The 22,656-nt window shown below is 43.7% G+C and overlaps 2 protein-coding genes across 5 annotated transcripts in view; one reads left to right on the top strand and one right to left on the bottom strand.

Annotated features, from left to right (window-relative positions):
* Positions 1-22,656, top strand: part of GPC6 (glypican 6) — a 903,858-nt gene that overhangs the window by 519,020 nt on the left and 362,182 nt on the right. The gene's annotated exons all lie outside the window — the stretch shown is intronic.
* On the bottom strand, positions 8,898-14,831 carry LOC137096739 (uncharacterized). Of its 3 annotated transcripts, XM_067466875.1 has the most exons (3): positions 14,010-14,819; positions 11,487-11,582; positions 8,898-10,584 (listed from the first exon to the last, which is right to left on the bottom strand). In XM_067466875.1, exons 1-3 carry the CDS (start codon positions 14,623-14,625, stop codon positions 9,965-9,967), a joined length of 1,332 nt encoding a protein of 443 aa, XP_067322976.1. In that variant the 5' UTR covers positions 14,626-14,819; the 3' UTR covers positions 8,898-9,964. The 3 variants fall into 3 exon arrangements, with proteins under 3 accessions (XP_067322976.1, XP_067322975.1, XP_067322974.1); XM_067466874.1 differs by having other exon boundaries at positions 8,898-11,582; positions 14,010-14,831; XM_067466873.1 differs by lacking the exon at positions 14,010-14,819 and having other exon boundaries at positions 11,487-13,966.

The following is a 22,656-nucleotide window of genomic DNA, read 5'->3' on the forward strand; positions in this document are numbered from 1 at the left end:
TTAGGAATGGAAAAATAGGCATTAATATTAACATCTCCAATTTAATAAGGAGTATCTTGCACAGAGATAAAAGAAGAGTAGCCTTCAAATTCTTTTGTGGGAAAGGTGGGAAACCCATGGATTTTGTGGGAAACCCATGGATTCCAGCCATGAAAGCCTTCGACAATACACGAAAGGTAATTGGTCTACACAAAAATACAGTGGTTCACACAAAAGCAAAAAGTTAGAGGTCCAGCCTATTTTCACAAAATAGTCTGTTACTACTGTATAATTTCATAAGAAATGGTAAAGTAGACCAATGTTTGTTTGTTTTTGTTTCCCTAGAATCCACACTAACTGAATTTGCGATGCATTTCAATAGTGGGTGTATAATATAGTTGAGCCACCATTTATTGGGACTTCAAATTTACATTTCTTCAGAGTTAGACTTCCATTACAGTAAAAGTGGATGTCTAAAGGTTGATGTTCCTGGAGCTTCTTTCCCCAGTATTTAGTGTCAGGATTGTGCCATGATTGATTGCGCTTCCATTGAGTGAGTGACAAGCTGACAAGATGAATGTCTGTCAGTGAAGTCTGTTTTCTTCTATGTGAATGATCCCATGTTTCACGGTGTGATGCTGGCAGGCTCCCAGGATGACCAGTTTTTTTCTCCTAATCCCCAACCCACATTTACTAAATGAGAATAAAACCTATGCATAATGAAGAGCCTAGCTTTTCACAGTCGAAACTTCAAGAAAAGTAGCACTTGCAGCAAAAACAGCAAAATGCTGATGCCTGAAAAGCTATCAAGTTATTTATGGCATACATTTTTGGCATTTAACATTTCATTATATGAGGCAGCCATGTTGCCACGAGATCTAAAGGAATGACATGTGACTCATCTAAGGGGTCAAATGGGTTGAGAAAGCATCACATTTGTGAAAATGGTCAAGAAATAATTGTTTGTTCATTTGTTCCCTACTTTGTCTCCAGCCCTGAAATTTAATGTAGCTCAAGAAATTAAAGATATAAGGAGAAAGGTTCACACCACAAAACACACAAAGGTTATGACGGTATGCTTGAACAAAATTCAGGAAATTAGTAAGTGAAATAGCCAAGTATATTGATGAGATGTAGGACCCATAGACATGGGCAGCTATTGACACGTTCAGCTTTGGATTGGCCCTGGATTCAGAGGACCCCTGAACATATGCTGCTTCAGACTGATCCTGGATTCAGCAGGGATATTTATGTGCTCTTTTCCCAAACTACAGCAGTGGCGTAAGTGAAGTCCAGACTGGCACTCTTATGGCTGATGTAATTTGTACATCACAGTAGTAGTCATGGATCTCTGAAAATCTCTTAGTGATTTAGGCACCATAGTTGGCATCAGCAAATGCACCCACCTGACCTGTGGAAAGGAGGGGGCAGGAGATGCTGACCCCCCTCCTTTTTCCAGGTTGCATGGACTTCAGCAAAGGCACCAAATGATGACCAGTGGCTCTCCAGAGTTCTTCAGGAACTGATGGAGTCACAAATGTCATCTCAGGTAGGTTCCATCCCCCTTTCCCTGTTCCATAGAGCATAGGGGGAAAAGGATGGGAGCACTGGCCAATGTGGACAGCTGGACTTCTTGAAATTAGAACCAATACAGCTGTCCACATCAAACCCAAAGTGTAGGATTGCTCTGGAGTTTCAGGGAAACTCTGCTAATGTGGGGGTACAAAAAGATTGACTGGTTTTACCCAGTGTTAAGAACCTGAAGTTCCTGAACATTGTGTGGACATTCGGGAGTGACATCTGAGCCCATGTAGAAGGACCAGAAGTTGCTCCTGGACATCCAAACAATGCTCCTGGGTTAGATTATTGATTAGATCATTATAACACCTAAAATTGTATTGCTAATAATATGTACAATGATGCAAGGATGTAATCTGGGATACTCTGGGGTCTCATTGATCAGGTATTTTAGCCAATATTTTCTCCCTTAATTTAGGATTGCAGAAGTCATTTGGAAGTCTTTATCAATAAATTTGCTCCTTTTCCAGTGGAAAATGCTAGTGAGATTCAGAAGAACACAACAAAAACAAATCTGACAGGTTTTCCACACCCCTGTGCATTCCTAGGTGTGCAAAATCTGTCAAAAAGCATTAAGCCAAGGCAGCTGCTGTAGGTAGATGTCACACAAGAATTGAACACTTAAAGCAATTTCATCACAGTTCTAGCCTTAGGCTGACTTTGCTGAGTATGCCATGTGTAAATACCTTTATGTTTAACGAGACAGCTGGAAAACCACAATTTGCCTTTAAGTGTTCAAACTATGGCAGATTGTGGTGGGCAGCAAACAATAAGACTATCAGAGCTTATCAAAATATTTGGGGAATACTCTGTGATCAGCTACATGTAAAGCAGTTAAGCTTGGGGAATATTACAGCTGCCATGAACATCTTGACTGCGAGAAGAAGAGACTGCCCAACATGTTGCTGGATTTGCAATAAATATTTCTTCTCTGTCCATTAGGGAACTGTTCTTTTAAAGCTTGCTTTGGTATTAGAAAAAACACAAATCGGTTGCATTTAAGGATCTGTCATTAACATCAAGAAAACACATGTGACTTGACATCCAGTGAGTACTGTGTCTTTACTTCATGCTGAATCCTGAATGTTTGAGTTTGTTCAATGCACTTGAAGAGAGAAAAAATGGTGAGATTGGGAAGGAGATGATAGAACCAGTGTTATTTAGTGCATAGACATTCAAGTGGATCTGAGATAATACAGGTTCACATTTCCCCAGGCTAAAAAGCTCAGTGCGTAATGCCTAAACTACCTTATTAGGTTGTACTGAGGATAAAAGAGGGATGGAGAGAACCTGGAGCTCCTTGGAGGAAAAAACGTGGTGCAAATGTTATTGGTAAATATTGTTATGGTAAGTCCTTGCAGGACACAAGTATATGTGTGAAGAAAAACCTTATTGTTTGTAATTATCTTGTTCAGCTGACTAAGTAGGTCAAGCAACGATCTTGTGCCATGCCCAAGGGGCTATAACTGTTTGAGGTTTTTTATTACAGTGTGGTGGGTGTTGGATTTCTGGTGGGCTGCTGCTGGAGTTCTGTTTCACCAGTGTGTGGAGTTACAGCAGGAGATGCTGATGGTAAAATGGCTATTTACTTCAGGTTGTTTTGATTTCCCATTTGCTGCTTAGAAGATGCTTTATTTTATGCATATCACAAAGACTGTGTGAATATGTTGCATTGCTGATTTTTACGTGCAGCATTGCTTGTTTTGTTTTATCTCTGCAAAGTTAAGAGAGTAAAGATTTTCTGCTTATCTTGACTATTGGTCTGAGGCTATTTTTGCATCTGGGTTTTTTGGGTGTTAGGTCACTGGAATAAAACACGCACTGCATAACAAATATTACATAGCTTGCAATGTTGTTTCATTGTAAGGGTTGGCCTGGGAGTGAACTCTATGATTATTGAGAGCTTAACAAGAATTCTTGGTAGACAAAGAGTCCTGAAAGATGTTTTGTCAGCCCTCAAATCCATCCTTCTCTGTCAGACCCTGGAAAACTGGCCATGTTGACTGAAGGTGCTGAGAATTGAAATCTCAAACATAATTTTCCCAAGGTCTGTCTAATAATGTATTTGAGATTATACTTGACTTAACACTCAGCTGGTTGATGACACCAAAGAACGTCCAGTGGGAGTTGGATATGTTGGATATCTTCTACAATCTGCCAGAATTTCCTATCAGATAGGGAGGGAGTTTATGAGCTGTCAAATGGATCCAGGCAACCTTTTTCACATATAAGAAGCTTGAAAACTTCTGGAGGAGGGTAACCTATGCTAATTCTGGTAGAGTGATTACAAAGAGAGGAGAAAAGAGGACACATTGACTAGCATCCAAAATTGCAAATCTTATTCTTAATATGGTGCTGCAGATTCAAACAATTGTGTGTGCACAAATGCATTATCTTCCAAGTTGAGGTAACGTCATGAACATCAAGGGATTTTCTTAAATAAGAAATGTTCAGAGGTAGCTTGCCATTGCCCTCTTTTGACATATATTCTGCAACTTCTGGAATTCCTTGGTGGCCCGCTTTCTCTGCTCTGTTTGTTTTCTTGTGGCTGTCAGTGTACAACTTCTACTACCCTCTCATTTTCACTCCATAGGATTCTCCAAACCAAACTTGGAGGACAGCCCTTCAGAGGCCCTTCTTCAGTAAAGCTGGACACACAAACATCCAGTTCCACACACTGGACTTTTTGTTAAGGGGTTGGTTGTGTAATCTCACAGAATTGTCCTATCGCTTCTGCTACACCAGCTCTTTGTTTTGTCAAGCATTTTGCATATATTTCTTCAATATTCATTATAATAAAATGATGAGAAAAAACTCATTAGTAGGCTAAGATGAGCCCTGTAATAATGGAAACATCATTTTGCAGTCTGCCCTCTTCCACAATGCAACTGTAGACAAGACTGTCAAAGTTTCTCTTTCCTTGGGACCCTTCTCACTACAGAGTTACAACACTATGATTGTATATTAACTTCCATTGTCTTAATCCTGTAGAATCCTGGGATTTGTAGTTTGATGAAGCCCTGGTTTTTTGATGGAGGATTTTACAGTATCCTCCCTAAGCTACAATACCCAGAATTCCATAGGAAGAAATCACAGCAGATAAAGTGGAATCATAACACTATCATTAGACAGTGTGTAAGATATTTTTTTCTTATCTATTTCCTGGTGCTTTTGTCTAGACCAGTGGTTCTCATACTGTGGGTCCTCAGGAGATTTGTTTACCAGTTTTTAGGATTTCTGGAAGTTGAAGGCCAAAACATTTGGGGACCCACATGTTGAGAACCACTGGTCTAGACCTTTATTTCTCTGTTGTGATGACTTGTGACCTCTTCACACAGGACAAAAAGCCCCATTTTGCCACCTTTTTGTGCGGCTTTGACAGGGCCTGCCGTGCATCATCACATGGCACACAGCAGGCACTATCCACTTTCCACTTGGGGAGGAAACTGTCATGCAGGTAGTTCCAACAAAGTTACCCATATTTTGGCTCCAAAAGCCCGTGTGAAGGGCGGTGGGGCAACTCACATTGCCACACGTTGCCACCCTTTCTGCCATGTGATGGGGATGAGAAAGGGTGCCACAAGTCACCCCACATGCTTTCCCTTTCGTATGCCAAGATCCTAAGAGGCAGCAGATGGGGATAGGGGAAAATAAGACTAGAGGGAGACTAGTTGTTGGGTGGTATGATTTGCTGCCTTTTCATATTTTGCTTTCCCTTTTTTGTTGTTGCTATTGTTAAATCCTCCCCTCCCCCAACAGCATTAATGCCACTTGTAAATTATTTCATTCACCACCAGCAACTCTTGACCCTCAGATAAAATGCAAGACATGAGAGGCAATATAGAAATACTTGAAATAAATAATAAATTTCAAGTCAGACCAAAGCAGGCAAAGTTATCTCTTCTGGGTAAGGGAACTACCCAGCTGTTGGGGAGGGCAGTCTTCTGTCCAAAAAAAATATGTAATTTTCCCTAGAAGGCCAGCATGAGGATTTACAGTGTTTGAATATAAGATTGAATCCCAAAGCCAAGGTGAAAGCAGAGCTATAACAGTGTAATGCATTTGTTTGATGGCTTTGACCTCAGGTTTTTTTTTCTGAACATGCTTCCTGTTGGCCTTAAGCTCCTGGCATCTGTCCCTTTCATTCTGCCACGTTTACTGAAGTATTGGTCTGTCTATGTTGGTCTGAAGAAATTCTGAAGTGCACTTTCTTCTATGTCTAGATTTCATTAAATTCTTTGCAACACTAGAAGAATATAAAACTTCATTAATGAAAGAAAATTAATGGGGAAATGTCATTATGGAACTATCTTACAATATGGTAATTTCAGATCCCTGAATAAATGTAAAAAGTTTCAATCTGAAAGACAATCCAATGCTGGAATATCATGACAGAGAAGGCCTCTCTTTTGTCCATATGGACCCATCTGAACACATCATTGGACAATTTCACATAGTAAAATTGGTGAAAAAGCCATCACTGGATCCCACTGATTTGAACAACGTTTGGCCAGTTTCCAATCTCCCCTTTTTGGGCAAAGTCTTGGAACGTGTGGTTGCCTCGCAGCTCCAGGGGTTCTTGGTCGAAACTGATTATCAGTAAATAACAGGCAGTAAATAACAGGCAAGAAGAAAATAATCAAGAGGTCAATATTGAAAGAGAAGTGAGATCAGTTTCTGAGTCCAATATGCCAGAAATAGCACAAGACCAGGAACAAACTGAGACTTCTGAATTACCTGGTACCAGCAATGAAGCAGCTAGATCCATGACTGAAGTAAAAAGGGAACATCAATCTAGCAGTGATGAAGAAGATAAAAAAGTAGAAATGATTGAAATTCCTAGGAGGTCAAAAAGAACAAATATAGGGGTACCTCCAGACAGGTTCGTGGTGCAAGGTGTTTTTACATAAGAAAAATGGTTTGAGTTTGGTAAAAGAAAAGGAAATTAAACAGATAAGTGTATTTTGTATACCTGTATGTAAAATTATGTAAATGTGATATGATTTGCTGTGTATTAGTAACATTTTGTATTGGGTTTTCCACTTAAGAAAGGAAAGGGGTGTCAGAGTTTTATGTTATGTAGATCATTTCTTAAGTGAAAAATGGATAAGTGGTTGCAGGAATCATGTCCAGTCATTGTATGACCAGCACCTGTGAGAGCTTAGCTACTACAAATTGAGAGAAGAAACAGAGTAGAGTAGAGACGAGAGTGGAGAGGAAAAAGGAGAGTGGAGTGAGAAGAATATGAGAAGAGAATGCTGATGCTGGTGATGAGAGCAATAGATTCCTGTAAAAGCTCAAGGAAGGTTTGCTGGAGTATTGGGATGGACTGAAACTGTTATTTGTTACTGTGGCATAAACATTTACTTTATTTGAAGAAAGTTTGTCTTCTGTGGATTGCATTATTTTCTCAACGGGGCGCAGCTTCCAAGAAGGTGGTTTGAATGTTTGAATACAACTCCAGCTATAAAGCAGCAACACCATAGCTGCGACATGGGTTATGGGCCCAGCATGCTTCCGCTGCGCCAGCCGTACCAGCAGTGCCAGCAGTTCCAGCAGCCTTGTCTAGGAGCATTTCTGTAAAGACTGTTTGGTGGTTGTGTTTGTTGAAAGAAAAGATTGGAAGACATGTCTCAGAGCGGGAGTGGTGGTTTGCCACTGGAGAGACTGAATTCTTCCAACTACTCATCGTGGGCAGTGAAGTTAAAGTATTTTCTCATCAGAGAAAACTTATGGGACATTGTTGAGAATCCTCCAGGAGCTGGGGCGAATGCTGCGGAACTGAGAAATGATGAGAAATGTAAAGCAAATATTATTCTCTCTGTGGAAGATAGTCAACTCACATATTTGAGGAATGCTACAACAGCGAAAGAATGCTGGGAGTGTCTGCGGAGTGTGTACCAGTCGGAAACGCCCGGGATTAAAATCATCTTGACGAGACGTCTTTATAATTTAAAGTTAAAAAGGGGAGACAGTGTTTTTGAGCATTTGCAGAAGTTGAGAAATTTATTTGTGGAACTGGAAGACAGGCAAATGACTTTTACTGAGACCCACAAGGCATTTATTTTGTTATCATCATTGGACCAAAGTTGGGATAATTTTGTTTATGCTATGCAAAATGTGCCTGAAGAGGACTTAACCTTGGATTATGTTTCAGCCAGGCTGATTGAACAGGAGAAGCGTTTGGAGTTTGTTAGAGAAACATCAGCTGAGCATGATAAAGGAAAGGACTGTGTTAAAAATGTTGGTGAGAAAACAGCATCTGTGTTTTTTGTAAAGAGATGTTTTGAATGTGAAAGCACCAAACATTTAGCAAGGGACTGTCCACAAAGAAGAAAGAAGAAAGAAGAAGAAAGAAGGCGAGGCTTTCAACAAAGAAAGAGTTTGGACTACTCAAGAGGAGGAGCATACTCAAGTGTAAATACTTTGTGTAAAGTTAAAGGACTGAGCAAGAATATTTGGTTGTTAGATTCTGGTAGTGCTGAGCATTGTGTAAATGATATAGAGTTGTTAAGTGATACTTGTAAATCTAAAATTGAACATGTGATATTGGCTGATGGAACTTTAGCCAAATGCAGCATGCAAGGAACTGCCTTTATCCCAAGTTTGGGAAGAAGTTTTCATGAGGTATTATTAGTTCCAAATTTAGAGTACTGCCTAGTGAGTGCAGCTAGTCTTTGTTTGCAAGGTTATAAAATAAACCTGGATGATAAAGGTTGTGAGGTAGTGAAAGATGGCAAACTGTGTGCTAAGGGGAAATTAGTGAACAAAGTTTATGTTTTGAATGATAAGGAAAATGTGTTAAATGTGTTTAGGACAGAAAACAAGCCTTTACATCAAGATTGTGTGCACTACATGCATCGTGTACTTGGGCATTGTAGTTTTCCTTATTTACAGAAACTGGCTACAGTTACAGATTTAAGTTTAAAGCAGTGTAACAAGTTTTTGGATTGTGCAGTTTGTTCAAGATCTAAGTTGAAAAGGCATCCTATAGCTAAAAAGAGTTTTAAAACTACCAAAAGACCTTTTGAGCTTATACATTTGGATCTGGCAGGACCCTTTGCTCCAAGTGAGGGGGGCACGAAGTACATTTTGGTAATCGTGGATGATTTCACGAGATTTTGTTATTGTATATTGTTGAAATCAAAGCACCAAGTGTTTGGCAAGTTTAGAGAGTGGCTTGCAATGATTGAAAGAAAATTTTCTTGTAAGTTAGGATGCATGAGAACAGACAGAGGTGGTGAATTCATGAGCAATCAGTTTCAACAATGGTTAAGAGAAAAAGGAATTTGTCTGCCAACCCACGAAGTAACACCAGAAATAAAGACACAACAACAATGTTTTGGATTCAAATTGGGCAACTTTTATTTAACGTTACCTATTTAAGTTCTGAACTAACTCAAGGGTGTAAGGAACTGATGCAACCTAACCCAGGTAGAGTCTCTACCCGATAACAACAACTTCCGGGCGAAGCACCTGGGTTTCGGTAATAAAACCGTATTACCCTCAAGGGAAAGGAATAAGGAGTCTCTTCAGAACTCTTGTATCGAGACTCCTTCCAATTAAAGGCCATTTAACTACACGTCCCCCTTTAAACTGGAGGCGAGTGTTTAACTTAACGGCCTTTCACCCCTTAAAGGGGTGCCCTAGGTGCACACCGACTAAAGGGAATTTTCTATCTATTTACGCCTGGCCTATTTAAGCATAGCCGACCAACTCCATCTAGCCCCTAAACAGTATAGGGTAGGCAAAAAACCTCCCCCATGAAACAAGAAGAGGAAAAAATTCCTACCCGGTTCCACCGGCAACCATGATATACTGTTAATGGGCGGGAGTGGTGGGCCAACTTCCAGGCTGGAATGAGCCTGAGAGGGGCTGGCCTGCGTTCTCAGGCCACGCCCCCCGGATGTTCTGGAGGGTTCCATCGGAACTCCTCCCTGCCTCGTGTGAGGCAGACAAATGTTTTTCCTCTCTCCCCATTTCATGGGGAGGGGAAAACTATTGTCTGCCAACCCACGAAGTAACACCAGAAATAAAGACACAACAACAATGTTTTGGATTCAAATTGGGCAACTTTTATTTAACGTTACCTATTTAAGTTCTGAACTAACTCAAGGGTGTAAGGAACTGATGCAACCTAACCCAGGTAGAGTCTCTACCCGATAACAACAACTTCCGGGCGAAGCACCTGGGTTTCGGTAATAAAACCGTATTACCCTCAAGGGAAAGGAATAAGGAGTCTCTTCAGAACTCTTGTATCGAGACTCCTTCCAATTAAAGGCCATTTAACTACACGTCCCCCTTTAAACTGGAGGCGAGTGTTTAACTTAACGGCCTTTCACCCCTTAAAGGGGTGCCCTAGGTGCACACCGACTAAAGGGAATTTTCTATCTATTTACGCCACGGATTAGGGGCAAATGTCTATTTCGCCCCTATCCCCCACCAATTCCTCTAACACCCTTCTGATACCTTCTTGTAAATTTTGCAAAAATAGTTGGTTGCCCAATTCAGATAGGTGTATTCCATCACTACGATATAACCTCTCATCATCTCGTGTGATATTTGGATGTGAGAGAAAATGACCCCTCTGATGGATCATGAATACCCGCATGGCCCGGTTCACTCGCTTCCTGGCTTTTTCGAGCCTTCCCACGTCGCCTCCTCCGAGCCATCTGCGACGAGGTATGATAGCGGACCAAACGATGTGCACCCCGGGCCATGTCCACCAAATTTTACGGATGTCTGCCCTTGCTTGTAAAAAGAGGGCTTTGCCTGTTAACAGGCCCAAATCGTTACCACCGAGGTGGATAACCAACACATCGGGAGGCAGAACACTCCCGGCATTAAACAACAAGGGGCACAAACCGTCCCAACGCAGGCCTCTCCTTCCTCTCCATTCCACCGCTGCCGTGGAAGCGAGCCCCAAATGCTGGCCATAGGCAGTCCTGAGGGCCTCTCTCCCTGCCCAAAAGACATAACTGTGTCCGCAGACCAGGACCCGTCTTCTATGTGCCAGCCTGGAGAGACCTGCAACGATAACCACATCTAGGATGAAACTGACCGCACGTAACCTCTGAAAGCGCCAGACCTCCATCTACCTATGGCTTTTATCTCATCATCGCCATATCCCATCTCAGCTGCTGCTGTGGCAGCACCAATCCTAAAGGAATGGGTCCCAAATTTAAGGTGACCCAATCCCAACATGTCCAGCGCCTTAGCTGTGATGGTCCAGAATTGGTACTTGGTCAGCGGCTTGCCATCCTGATGGGAGAAAAGGTAACCTTTCTCACCGCCCCTGAGCGCCGTAAATTGTGTCATGGCCATCACGGGGCAAAGGTCCTCCTCGCTGCACTTTAGCAGCCTGAATATCTGGCCTTTAGATTCTTGGTCAGTTTTGGAAGCTCTGATATTGATTTCCATGCTATCGTGAAGGACTTTAATGTCGGAAATCAACAATGCACGGTGTGAGGTATCGCTCTTGGATAATGCCACCAATTCACTCACCCGGAGAGCTCCAAAAAATGCAGTCAAAGCCGCGGCATGAAATAAAACCTGTTCATAATGTGAGGTGCACAATCTGGGCCATAACTGTTTAAGTCCCTTCATAATAGCGGGTGTCATCGGCTGCCGTTCATCCCTGGGATGCCCGCGCTGCCTGGACCATCCCGTTAAGAATTTATGTATCCTAAAGTCATCAGTGGGGTCGCTAAGGCCCTGGGCCTTGAACCAATAGGCGAGCGCTGATAACTTCGATCTAATGGACTGGGGTGCTAAGCCTCTCCTCCTATTATATACACAAAATTGAGCCAGCTGCTCGTAAGGGACAGGCATGACTCCCGGCAAGTTATATTGCTGTCTAAAATCTAGAAATTCTTGGACCGCCCTAATGTATGATTTTCTGGAGCTGGGTGCGAGAGCCAAACTCATACCTAACGCTGTCTCGTCACTCCAACCCTCCAGAGATGGTCCGGCATGCGTTCTGGAGCCACGTCCGCGTCGGGTGCCAGCTGCCTGAATCGCTCCATCTGAAAACGAGACAGAGCGTCAGCCAAGGTGTTACTGAGACCCGCGATGTGGAATGCCCGAAACAATATGTTAAACTTTAGACAGTGTAAGACAAACTGCCGAATGGCGCCCATGACCCTGCGTGATTTAGATGTCAGTGTGTTAATGACTTGTACTGTGGCCATATTATCGCACCAAAAATGCACCGTGGCATTGGCAAACATGTCAGCCCAGAGGGTGACTGCCACTAAGATAGGAAAGAATTCCAAAAAGGTTAAATCAGCTGTTATTCCTGCTGAATGCCAGTCGTCTGGCCACCTTTCAGCACACCAGTGTCCTTTAAAGTATATTCCAAATCCAATTGAACCTGCCGCGTCTGAAGACACCTCTAGGGCATTCCTCACCATCAATTCTTGACGCCAAAACGAGATTCCGTTAAACTGGCGCAGGAATTGCAGCCAAACGAACAAATCTGCCCTAATCTCACTTGTCAGCCTGATGTGATAGTGGGGCAAAGCTATCCCCGTGACAGCATCACACAGTCTGCGCAGAAAGGCCCGTCCGGGTGCTATGACCTTACATGCGAAATTTAAATGACCAATTATTTGTTGGAATTCCCTTAAGGTCGCCTTCCGTCGGGGCAGGAATTGACTAATCCTGTCAATCAAAGCCAAGACCTTTCCGTCCGGCAGCCTTGAAAATTGGTTGACTGTGTCAAGCTCTATCCCAAGGAATGTCAAAACGGTGAGGGGGCCTTCCGTTTTTTCTTCTGCTAAAGGTACCCCCAGGTACTCCGCTAGCTGCTGAAAAGCGCATAGCAGGGCACCACAGTCCCCTGATCCGCTCCTGCCGACAAAAAGAAAGTCGTCGAGATAATGTGCGACTCCTCTAAGGCCTGACTTCTCTTTTATTGCCCACTCTAGGAACGTACTAAACGTCTCAAAAGCGGCGCAAGAGACTGCGCATCCCATGGGCAAAGCCCGATCGCAATAAAAAAGACCCTGAAACTGGAATCCCAACAATTCAAAATCAGCCGGATGCACTGGGAGCAGCCTGAAAGCGGATTTAATATCGCACTTTGCCAACTCTGCTCCCGGCCCATACCGCCGCACTAACCGTACCGCTGTGTCAAATGATGTGTAGCTAACCGAACATTGTTCGTCGGGAATGGCGTCATTCACTGATCCCCCTCTCGGGTAAGACAGGTGGTGAATAAGACGATATTCACCGATGGCTTTTTTGGGAACTATTCCCAAAGGAGAAACCCTAAACTGAGGCGTGGGGGGTCCGACAAATGGACCCAAAACCCTGCCTTCTCTAACCTCTTTGTTTATTTTTTGTTCAACTATGCTTTCGAGTCCTTTGACCGACTTCAAATTGGCTGCTAGACAAGGGGAACGTGGCCCAAGGGCCGGGATCCGAAAGCCCTCTGTAAAGCCAGCAAGCAGGTACTCTGCTGCTGCTCTGTCAGGGTACCTTTCTAGCAAACCACTAAGCGGCCCCACCCTGATTGGGCTGGGGCCCTTTTGGAAGATTTCCTTGTCCTGGATTCTTTCTGTTGAACTGGAAGGCCCTTGGCCCAGTCCTTGTTGGCTTTGCCTTGTAACAGCTCTTGGTTGAGTGGTTACCTTGGCATATCGCACAGGCGTGCTGGTATGCGCAATCCTTGCGTGCACAAACTCCGCGAGCCGCATATCCCCAGCACATTCCTTTTTGTCTTTGCGGCTGCTGTGCTGGGTTTCCCAGCCGAAAGGGCTGACTCCCTTTGGCGTTCTGTATAGTGTGACCACTATCCGCCTTCTCACCAGAAACTGCCCTGGTTGTATTCATCACCTCCATCCACAATTGACTGTCGATGAGGTCCCATCTCTTATTAGGCTTTGTGGCGGCTTCTGTACGGAAGCGGCAATCATAAACCAGCCACGCCTGGCCCGTGTAGTTCACGTATGCCCCATAGATAATGTTTTGGTACTTGAATAGGGACTTGGCCCTATATGGGTGAGCTTCAACTAACAGGGATGCATATATAGTATAACATGCAATCCAATTTTTCCAATTTTGCTCGACCCGCCTTTTCTTCATTTTTTCTTTTCGTTCCTCATCCATGTCGTCCTTCTCTTTTTTCTCTAACTCCCTAAAATATAGGGAGAAAATATCTATGTACTCGTTCCTGAGTATCTTATCAATGGTTTTCTGTGATAAATGAGCCCCCAAAGAGGCTGAGGCTGCCGTGGCAACTATAGGCAGAACCCATTTATCAGTTCCCCAATATTGGTTGTCGTCTCCTGACCTAGCCATTTCTAAAGTTATGGGGGCAACTATGGGCGTTTCAGGACCAGCCTTAGTGGCTGCAGGTCCTGCTATCACCATAGTCGCACTTAGAGGAGTAGATGTAGTGTTTTGCGCCTGGCTTGGGCCCCAAGGCCAGACCAGTGTATTGTTATTACCTGATGATGTCGACGGTCCGTCTACAACACTGGCTTGTACAGAAGGCTGTCCCACTGACACCGACCCTGAAACGGCCGGTGCCGCCGAGGGGGATGCTCGAACCGGATAAGCCGGGGCGGCGGCCGATGATGTTGCAATCGTCTCAGGCCGGACTTCTGGAATTTCCAGCTGAGGCCGAGATATCGCTGGCGCGGCGTCAGTCAGTGCTGATGGTGCTGACTGGTCCGCCGCCACCTGACCCCGGGCCGCTTGAGGTTGATCAACCGACGGGGCAGTGGGACCCTGTTCTTCCCGGCTGGGCTCTGGTTGTTCCGGCTCTTCTCCATCCCGCCTCACCGCTGTATGGCTGGCCTCTAAAACAGACATACGGGAGAGAAGATTTTTAACAATCAGCTTCCTGCTTGCCCGTCGCGCCGGGCGCGGCCCCGCCTCCCTTGTTGACAACCCTCTCTCTCGCTCAAATTTTTCCATTCTGGCCATCAAGGCATTTAAGTCTTCAGCAGAAACGTCATCCTCCCCCGATGATGATTCGCTGGGAGGGAGGGGACGTTTTGCCGACGTCTTCTTGGCAGGTCCCTTTCCTTTGGGACCGCCCACATTCTTCTTTGGCGCCATCCTGAAATGAAATAAACAGTAAATCCGTCATTAATATATAACGCCACTGAGCAGATTGAACCTCAGGTGTCGGGTGGCGAGACCAGCGTGAAGCACTCATAATCACTGGCAAATGATATTGATCTTTTTCCATTTGCCTGCCGCCCAACTAACAGGACCACCTGAGATGCTATTTATTACATCAGTTTAATTGGGAGCTCCTTTTTTTTTTTTTTTTTTTTTTTTTAAAGCCCCAACCAGCGGTTGGGTTCATGCATGCTTTTCTCCCTATATTTCTGACCCAATCTGCAGCACCCCGCCCATTGCCATCGCATTGAGAGGCTTTTTCAAGTTGGGGCTGACATCGTGAGCTCATCACCCACCCAAGTAGCCATGCCCATTGCTAAGCCTATTGATCCACTCACATTTGCATTAACTCGTAATATTGAGCAAAAACAAGTTGGAGCTGACATCAGGAGCTCCCCTGCACTCAATAGTTAAGGACTGCAATTGGGTCTATTGATCCACTCACATTTGCATTAAATCTTAATATTGGGCAAAAACAAGTTGGGGCTGACATCAGGAGCTCTCCTGGACCCAATAGTTAAGGCCTGTAATTGGGTTTAATGATCCACTCACATTTGCATTAGATCTTAATATTGGGCAAGAACAAGTTGGGGCTGACATCAGGAGCTCTCCTGCACTCAATAATTAAGGCCTGCAATTGGGTCCATTGATCCACTCACATTTGCATTAAATCTTAATATTGAGCAAAAACAAGTTGGGGCTGACATCAGGAGCTCTCCTGTACCCAATAGTTAAGGCCTGCAATTGGGTCTATTGATCCACTCACATTTGCATTAAATCTTAATATTGGGCAAAAAGAAGTTGGGGCTGACATCAGGAGCTCTCCTGCACCCAATAGTTAAGGCCTGCAATTGGGTTTAATGATCAACTCACATTTGCATTAAATCTTAATATTGGGCAAGAACAAGTTGGGGCTGACATCAGGAGCTCTCCTGCACTCAATAATTAAGGCCTGCAATTGGGTCTATTGATCCACTCACATTTGCATTAAATCTTAATATTGGGCAAAAACAAGTTGGGGCTGACATCAGGAGCTCTCCTGTACCCAATAGTTAAGGCCTGCAATTGGGTCTATTGATCCACTCACATTTGTATTGAATCTTAATATTGGGCAAAAAACAAGTTGGGGCTGACATCAGGAGCTCTCCTGAACCCAAAAGTGAAGGCCTGCAATTGGGTCAATTGCTCTGCTCACATATGCAATAAGTCTTGATATGTGGCCTGTAACCATTGGGGCTCCCATCAAGACAATTTAATTAATTAATTTTAATTTATATATAAAATATACTCACGAACATATAGACATATACATACATACATATATATATATATAGGTATACACATACACACACCTAAATATGCATTTTTTTATTTATTTTTATTTATTTATTTATTTATTATTATTATATAAATAAAATACGCCGAACTCAAAATGGCGGCGACGCCAACCACAAGATGGCGTCGCGTTTTCGCCACGGCAGCCGCATTCCCGCCAAGCGGCCACCATTGGCGCCAATAGCCGAAACACCCAGCGCCTGTTAGAATGCACCTCGGCGGCAATCAAAAGGGGGGCCCCATTCCAGCATATCGCTATCCATTCTTCAGGATGTCAACGGCGTTCTCGCCCAACACATCCACTCCCCCAGTGCCCCACCTGAACAAGGATTGTCACTGAAAAAACCCCAGCAAAAGGAGGAGGAGCCCAGCCACTCGCCCGCGGCGCGCACGCGCACAACGCGAACAAGCCGATCCGCACAAGACATGCCGCCGCCGCCACGTGGCGAGGAGAAAACAAGCGCTCTCATGTGCACCCCGCTGCCGGCGCCGCCCACACAGCCGCGCCCGCAAACCCTCGATAACTTGGCTACGAGGCCCTTACCGGGTTGCGGGCGCGACGTGCGACCCGCACATCGACGCGGGGCTGAGGAGGCGGCGGAAGGGGGCAAAAGGCGAGGAGCGCCGAGACCCGCGCTCTCCCAATCCGCGCTCGGCGTTCAGGACCAGCTCGACCCCGCGCCACGCCGGCGGACCCAGTCCCAGCCCCCACCCTGCAAAAAAGGGGAGGGGGGTGGATGGAGGAGGGATGAGAGGGAGGGAGGAAAGAAAAGCCAGCACGGGGCCCAAACCCCCCGTCCAGCGCTCTCCCAAGAAGGAGAAAAAACGGGGGGGGGGGAGAAAACAAGCCCCCCAACCCCCCGGGCCCCGCACACCGACCTCAAACACTTTTATTTTCCTCCAATCTGTCGCCCTGCTCCTGCCGACCTCGATCTTCCCTCTTCCACTCTTCCTCTTCTTCTCCCTCTCAACGTGCCTCTTCGTCTTCTTTCTTCTGGACTTTCAGGCTCCAGTGGTCCAGCGCGTCCGTCGTCCCCAACTTCCAGGCTGGAATGAGCCTGAGAGGGGCTGGCCTGCGTTCTCAGGCCACGCCCCCCGGATGTTCTGGAGGGTTCCATCGGAACTCCTCCCTGCCTCGTGTGAGGCAGACAAATGTTTTTCCTCTCTCCCCATTTCATGGGGAGGGGAAAACTATTGTCATGAGAAAACTAATCCCTATTCTCCTGCTGAGAATGGAGTAGCAGAGAGAAAGATAGGAGTATTAAAAGTAATGATGAATAGCATGTTGGATGATGCCAAAGCACCTAGAAAATTGTGGGCTGAAGCCATTTTGACTGCCACGCATGTTATAAATAGGACATGGAGTTCATGTGTAAATGAAACACCATTTTGTATGTTATACAAAAGAAAGCCAAACCTGAAATATCTGAGAATTTTTGGAAGCTATGCCAATGTCCTAATTCCTAGTCAGTTGCGAAGAAAGGGGCAAAGGAAGTGGCAGAGATTAAGGTTTATTGGATATGAAGAAAAGACCAAAGGGTACAGATTCTATGCAGGTTTCAATAAAGTGGTAATATCTAGGAATGCTAATTTTGAAAAACATGCAGGTTGGGAGCATATTCACCAAAATAATGAAGTATTTGTTGATCATTACAGGAAAGCTCCAAAGGCTACAGAGAAAGGTACTGAAGTATGGTTGCCAGTAAATAACAGGCAAGAAGAAAATAATCAAGAGGTCAATATTGAAAGAGAAGTGAGATCAGTTTCTGAGTCCAATATGCCAGAAATAGCACAAGACCAGGAACAAACTGAGACTTCTGAATTACCTGGTACCAGCAATGAAGCAGCTAGATCCATGACTGAAGTAAAAAGGGAACATCAATCTAGCAGTGATGAAGAAGATAAAAAAGTAGAAATGATTGAAATTCCTAGGAGGTCAAAAAGAACAAATATAGGGGTACCTCCAGACAGGTTCGTGGTGCAAGGTGTTTTTACATAAGAAAAATGGTTTGAGTTTGGTAAAAGAAAAGGAAATTAAACAGATAAGTGTATTTTGTATACCTGTATGTAAAATTATGTAAATGTGATATGATTTGCTGTGTATTAGTAACATTTTGTATTGGGTTTTCCACTTAAGAAAGGAAAGGGGTGTCAGAGTTTTATGTTATGTAGATCATTTCTTAAGTGAAAAATGGATAAGTGGTTGCAGGAATCATGTCCAGTCATTGTATGACCAGCACCTGTGAGAGCTTAGCTACTACAAATTGAGAGAAGAAACAGAGTAGAGTAGAGACGAGAGTGGAGAGGAAAAAGGAGAGTGGAGTGAGAAGAATATGAGCAGAGAATGCTGATGCTGGTGATGAGAGCAATAGATTCCTGTAAAAGCTCAAGGAAGGTTTGCTGGAGTATTGGGATGGACTGAAACTGTTATTTGTTACTGTGGCATAAACATTTACTTTATTTGAAGAAAGTTTGTCTTCTGTGGATTGCATTATTTTCTCAACGGGGCGCAGCTTCCAAGAAGGTGGTTTGAATGTTTGAATACAACTCCAGCTATAAAGCAGCAACACCATAGCTGCGACAAGGGTCACAACCTGTGCTGGATGGGGTTACACTCCCCTTGAAGGCACAGGTTCACAGCTTGGGGGTCTTCCTGGACTCATCACTGAGCCTGGAATCCCAGGTTGCAGCGGTGGCTAGGGGAGCCTTTGTTCAATGAAAACTTGTGTGCCAGCTGCACCCATACCTTGGGAAGTTAGACTTGGCCACAGTGCTCCACGCTCTCGTTACATCTAGGATAGACTACTGCAATGCACTGTACTTGGGGTTGCCTTTGAAGACCTCTTGGAAGCTTCAAATAGTCCAACGAGAGGCAGCCAGGTTAATAACTGGGGCGGCATACAGGGAGCATACAACTCCCATGTTACACCAGCTCCACTGGCTGCCTATTTGTTACCGGGCACAATTCAAAGTGCTGGCTTTGGTCTATAAAGCCCTAAACAGCCCCGGTCCAATTTACCTGTCTGAACGCATCTCCCCCTATGAACCATCGCGGAGTTCAGGATCCTCCAGGGAGGCCCTGCTTTCCATCCCACCATTGTCACATGTGTGAATGTTGGGGACAAGAGACAGGGCCTTCTTGGTGATTGCTCCCTTGCTATGGAACTCCCTTCCTGGAGATATCAGGTCGGCCTCCTTCCTCCTGTCCTTTAGAAGGATGGTAAAAACTTGGCTGTGGACCAAGTTTTCGGGACAGGGCAATAAAGCAGCAATAGGAAAGATTACTAGACCAATTAGATTTGATGCAGATGATTAGGACGGTTTTAAATTGTGTATTTTGATATTGAAATAAATGTTTTTAATGTTTATGTATGTGTATATGAATTTGTTTACCGGCATTGAATGTTTGCAATATATATGCTGTGCTCTGCCCTGAGTCCCCTTCGGGGTGAGAAGGGTGGAATATAAATGTTTTAAATAAATAATAAATAATAGTATTGTCTTCCCTGATGCTCCATCTACATCAGTGGTTCTCAATCTGTGAGTCACCAGATGTCTTGACCTTCAACTCCCAGAAATCCTAACGGCTGGAAAAATGGTCCACATGGACCATTTATTGTAATTTTAATGGGTACTGAAAAAAAGAGGATTTCACTTTGCAGATGATTACATAGGAAGTCCTGGAACAAGTTTGAGGCTCAGGTGGTGATAACACAAGCCACAGAGCACTGATGCCCATTAAAGGATTTCTTTTTCATGCTTTTCTGGGAGTTTGTTATCTGACCTCTGCAATTTGAAGCTAGATGTGAACTATATTAAATGGTCAATGTAGACGGGGGGCCAAATGGACAGCAGTTTTCCCAGATTTCAGACAGAGCAAGGTTTTTCCTATCATCTCCTATCTGATCCTTCCAACTGAAGGTGCCAGAGGTTCAGTCTAGTAAAGCACACTTTCTGACCCCCTGCTTTATCTATTCTGGATTGAACTTTTCTCTGTGTTGCTGTCTGGACCTAGAACTAGCAAGGTAATTGTGTTTAATCTAGAGATATTGCTTTTTCCGTTGAAGCTGTGTGCACCATTGCCTGCTGCACTATATGTTATTTTCTCCCTTGACAAGAGGAGGGAAGCTAAGCTGGGTTAATATCTCCATGAATCTTCTTGCACAAAATGGATTGTTCTACTGTAGATGACAGCTTGATGTTTGTCTCACTTTACCTCAATTAAAATTGTGGAAAGAAATTGTGGATCCTGTGTGGCAGTGTATATGCATTCAAATGTATATGCATTAACTTATCTCACAATTTCATCATTGAATTGATTCTTCCTATTATTGTAACACAAATACACCTCATTTTTTCAAGGTCATTGATAGTTTTGTCCACTTATTCCACAATGTCCCACTCCTTTGATGAAACTTCATTTGTCCTAGACTCTTCCTCTTCTGTGGTTGTGAATGTGATAACCTTAAATTTCCATTTGGTCAAAGTTGCTTTCTTAATGAAGCAAATATAGTGTATACAACATTGCAGAGTTTCTGTGAAGATGGCACCTAATCTATAAGATGAAGAAATATGTCATGGTTATAATGACGCAGCCCACGCAAACATTAGTCAATAAATGTGAATGTGTTAGTGGAAATCATGCCATGGAGAATGATTGCTTAAATACAGAAGGGTAGAAGTCAGTAATTATTAACTGAAAATCATTTGCCAGCTTGCCAAGATACAAACCTGTGAATATTTATTATAGTTTGGGGAAATCGATATCTTCTTAACAGAGGCATGTACAGTTTATACTTTATTGAAGTTTGTCTAACTTCTGTGTGCAAATCCTTATCATGACTAAAAGCTACTCCTTGTTTAATCTTTTTTCAAAACTTCATTTTTAAAAATCACTATTCCAGCAAGTTTGCTTTGTTTTCACCCAGTTGTGAAGAACTGCGAAAACCATTACTTTGCAGCTTAGATCCAGAAGAAGTTAGTTAAACTTTAATAGTCTTAATGAAACTTAGAAATAATAATGTCTAACACGTTTGGTGACATTAACTTGCTGTGAGTATGGGGAGTCAGAAGGACTTTGCTCCTATCCCCAAGAAAAGAAGGAACTAAAAATGATTCTACTACACAATGAAATGTAGAATTTGGTATACATTCTGTTCAGTGACAGTCTTGTGCTTTGGTCCAGAATCTGAAGGAGCTAACTGAGTCACCATCTAGACTGCCACAAAGTGTGGTATAGGAAATGCATGAGCCTGGGGCATCCAAACAGTGGAGCCCCCAGTGGCGCAGTGGGTTAAACCCCTGTGCCGGCAGGACTGAAGACCGACAGGTCGCAGGTTCAAATCCGGGGAGAGGCGGATGAGCTTCCTCTATCAGCTCCAGCTCCTCATGTAGGGACATGAGAGAAGCCTCCCACAAGGATGATAAAAACATCAAATCATCCAGGCGTCCGCTGGGCAACGTCCTTGCAGACGGCCAATTCTCTCACACCAGAAGCAACTTGCAGATTCTCAAGTCGCTCCTGATACGACAAAAAAAAATCCAAACAATGCACTAAGCTAATGCATTTTAACCCAGGGTAAGCCTTTTGCTCCATCCTGACTCCAGATTTTTATTTAAAAAAAACACCAGCAAAGATCCAGATTCTTCAGGAAAATTTGAATTTTTGCAGGTGCTGTGTAAATGGAGTTTGCCATCTGGGATTGCCATGCACAAAACCCAATGGCGTCCCCACAGCCAGTCCATGCTGGCTGTGCGGAGATGGAATGTTAGAGGCTCAGTCACCTCCCTACACCTTGATTCCCCACAAAAACATTAGGAATCAGGTGGCCCTCTGCCTGGATCTGCATCATTGAGGATGTGACAAAGCTTTGGGGAGGAAAGGAGGGCTTCTCACTACAAAACCTCATTATGTCCTCAGTGACAAATATCCAGGAAAAGGTAAGGATGATTCTTTGGCATTTTTAATGCCTGTTCAAGCTGCATTATGTCTTTAGGCACCCTTTGTCCTTTATCCCTAACCCAGGTTCAACACCTTGGAAAGTTCTTATAAAGCAAAAATTAAAATCCAGATAAGAGTCCTTACCTCCCTGCAGAATGTTCAAATTACTGGAAAGCCTCCAGGCACAACATTTGGAAAAAATACTTTAAAACAAGGTGCAAAGGAAAAACAGCCAAACTTTTGTTCATTCATTTAATAATTTAATATAGCATTTTTACATTCCTCTTGCACAATTACAAAGAGAAATAAAGCTTTCTAGGACAGCTTTCAAAGATGAGTAATAAGAGTGCTCTTCCCTTCCAAATACAGTACAAAGGAAAGTGGATTAGGAGAGTGGATGGAAACAATAAACTCAGGCACTAATTCTTAATTACATAGTCATTATAGGTGTTCTTTCAGACAAGGACAGGTAATAATTTTCCCTACAGCTGTTCCTGCCTGTCCAATGTATGGGCTTAGAGGAATTTGGTTACACATTTGGATCAGTCTTGGATTTTGTGAGGAGACATTTTCAAAATACATTTGAAAACAGCATGCTATGTAAATGATAAACACATTGTCCCCATTCTGTTACACTACTTTCTTCCTCCTCAAACAATGTACTAGGTAGATAGAAAATTAGGAAACAG

Source organism: Anolis sagrei, chromosome 3, assembly GCF_037176765.1.
Source record: "Anolis sagrei isolate rAnoSag1 chromosome 3, rAnoSag1.mat, whole genome shotgun sequence".
Lineage (NCBI taxonomy): Eukaryota > Metazoa > Chordata > Lepidosauria > Squamata > Dactyloidae > Anolis > Anolis sagrei.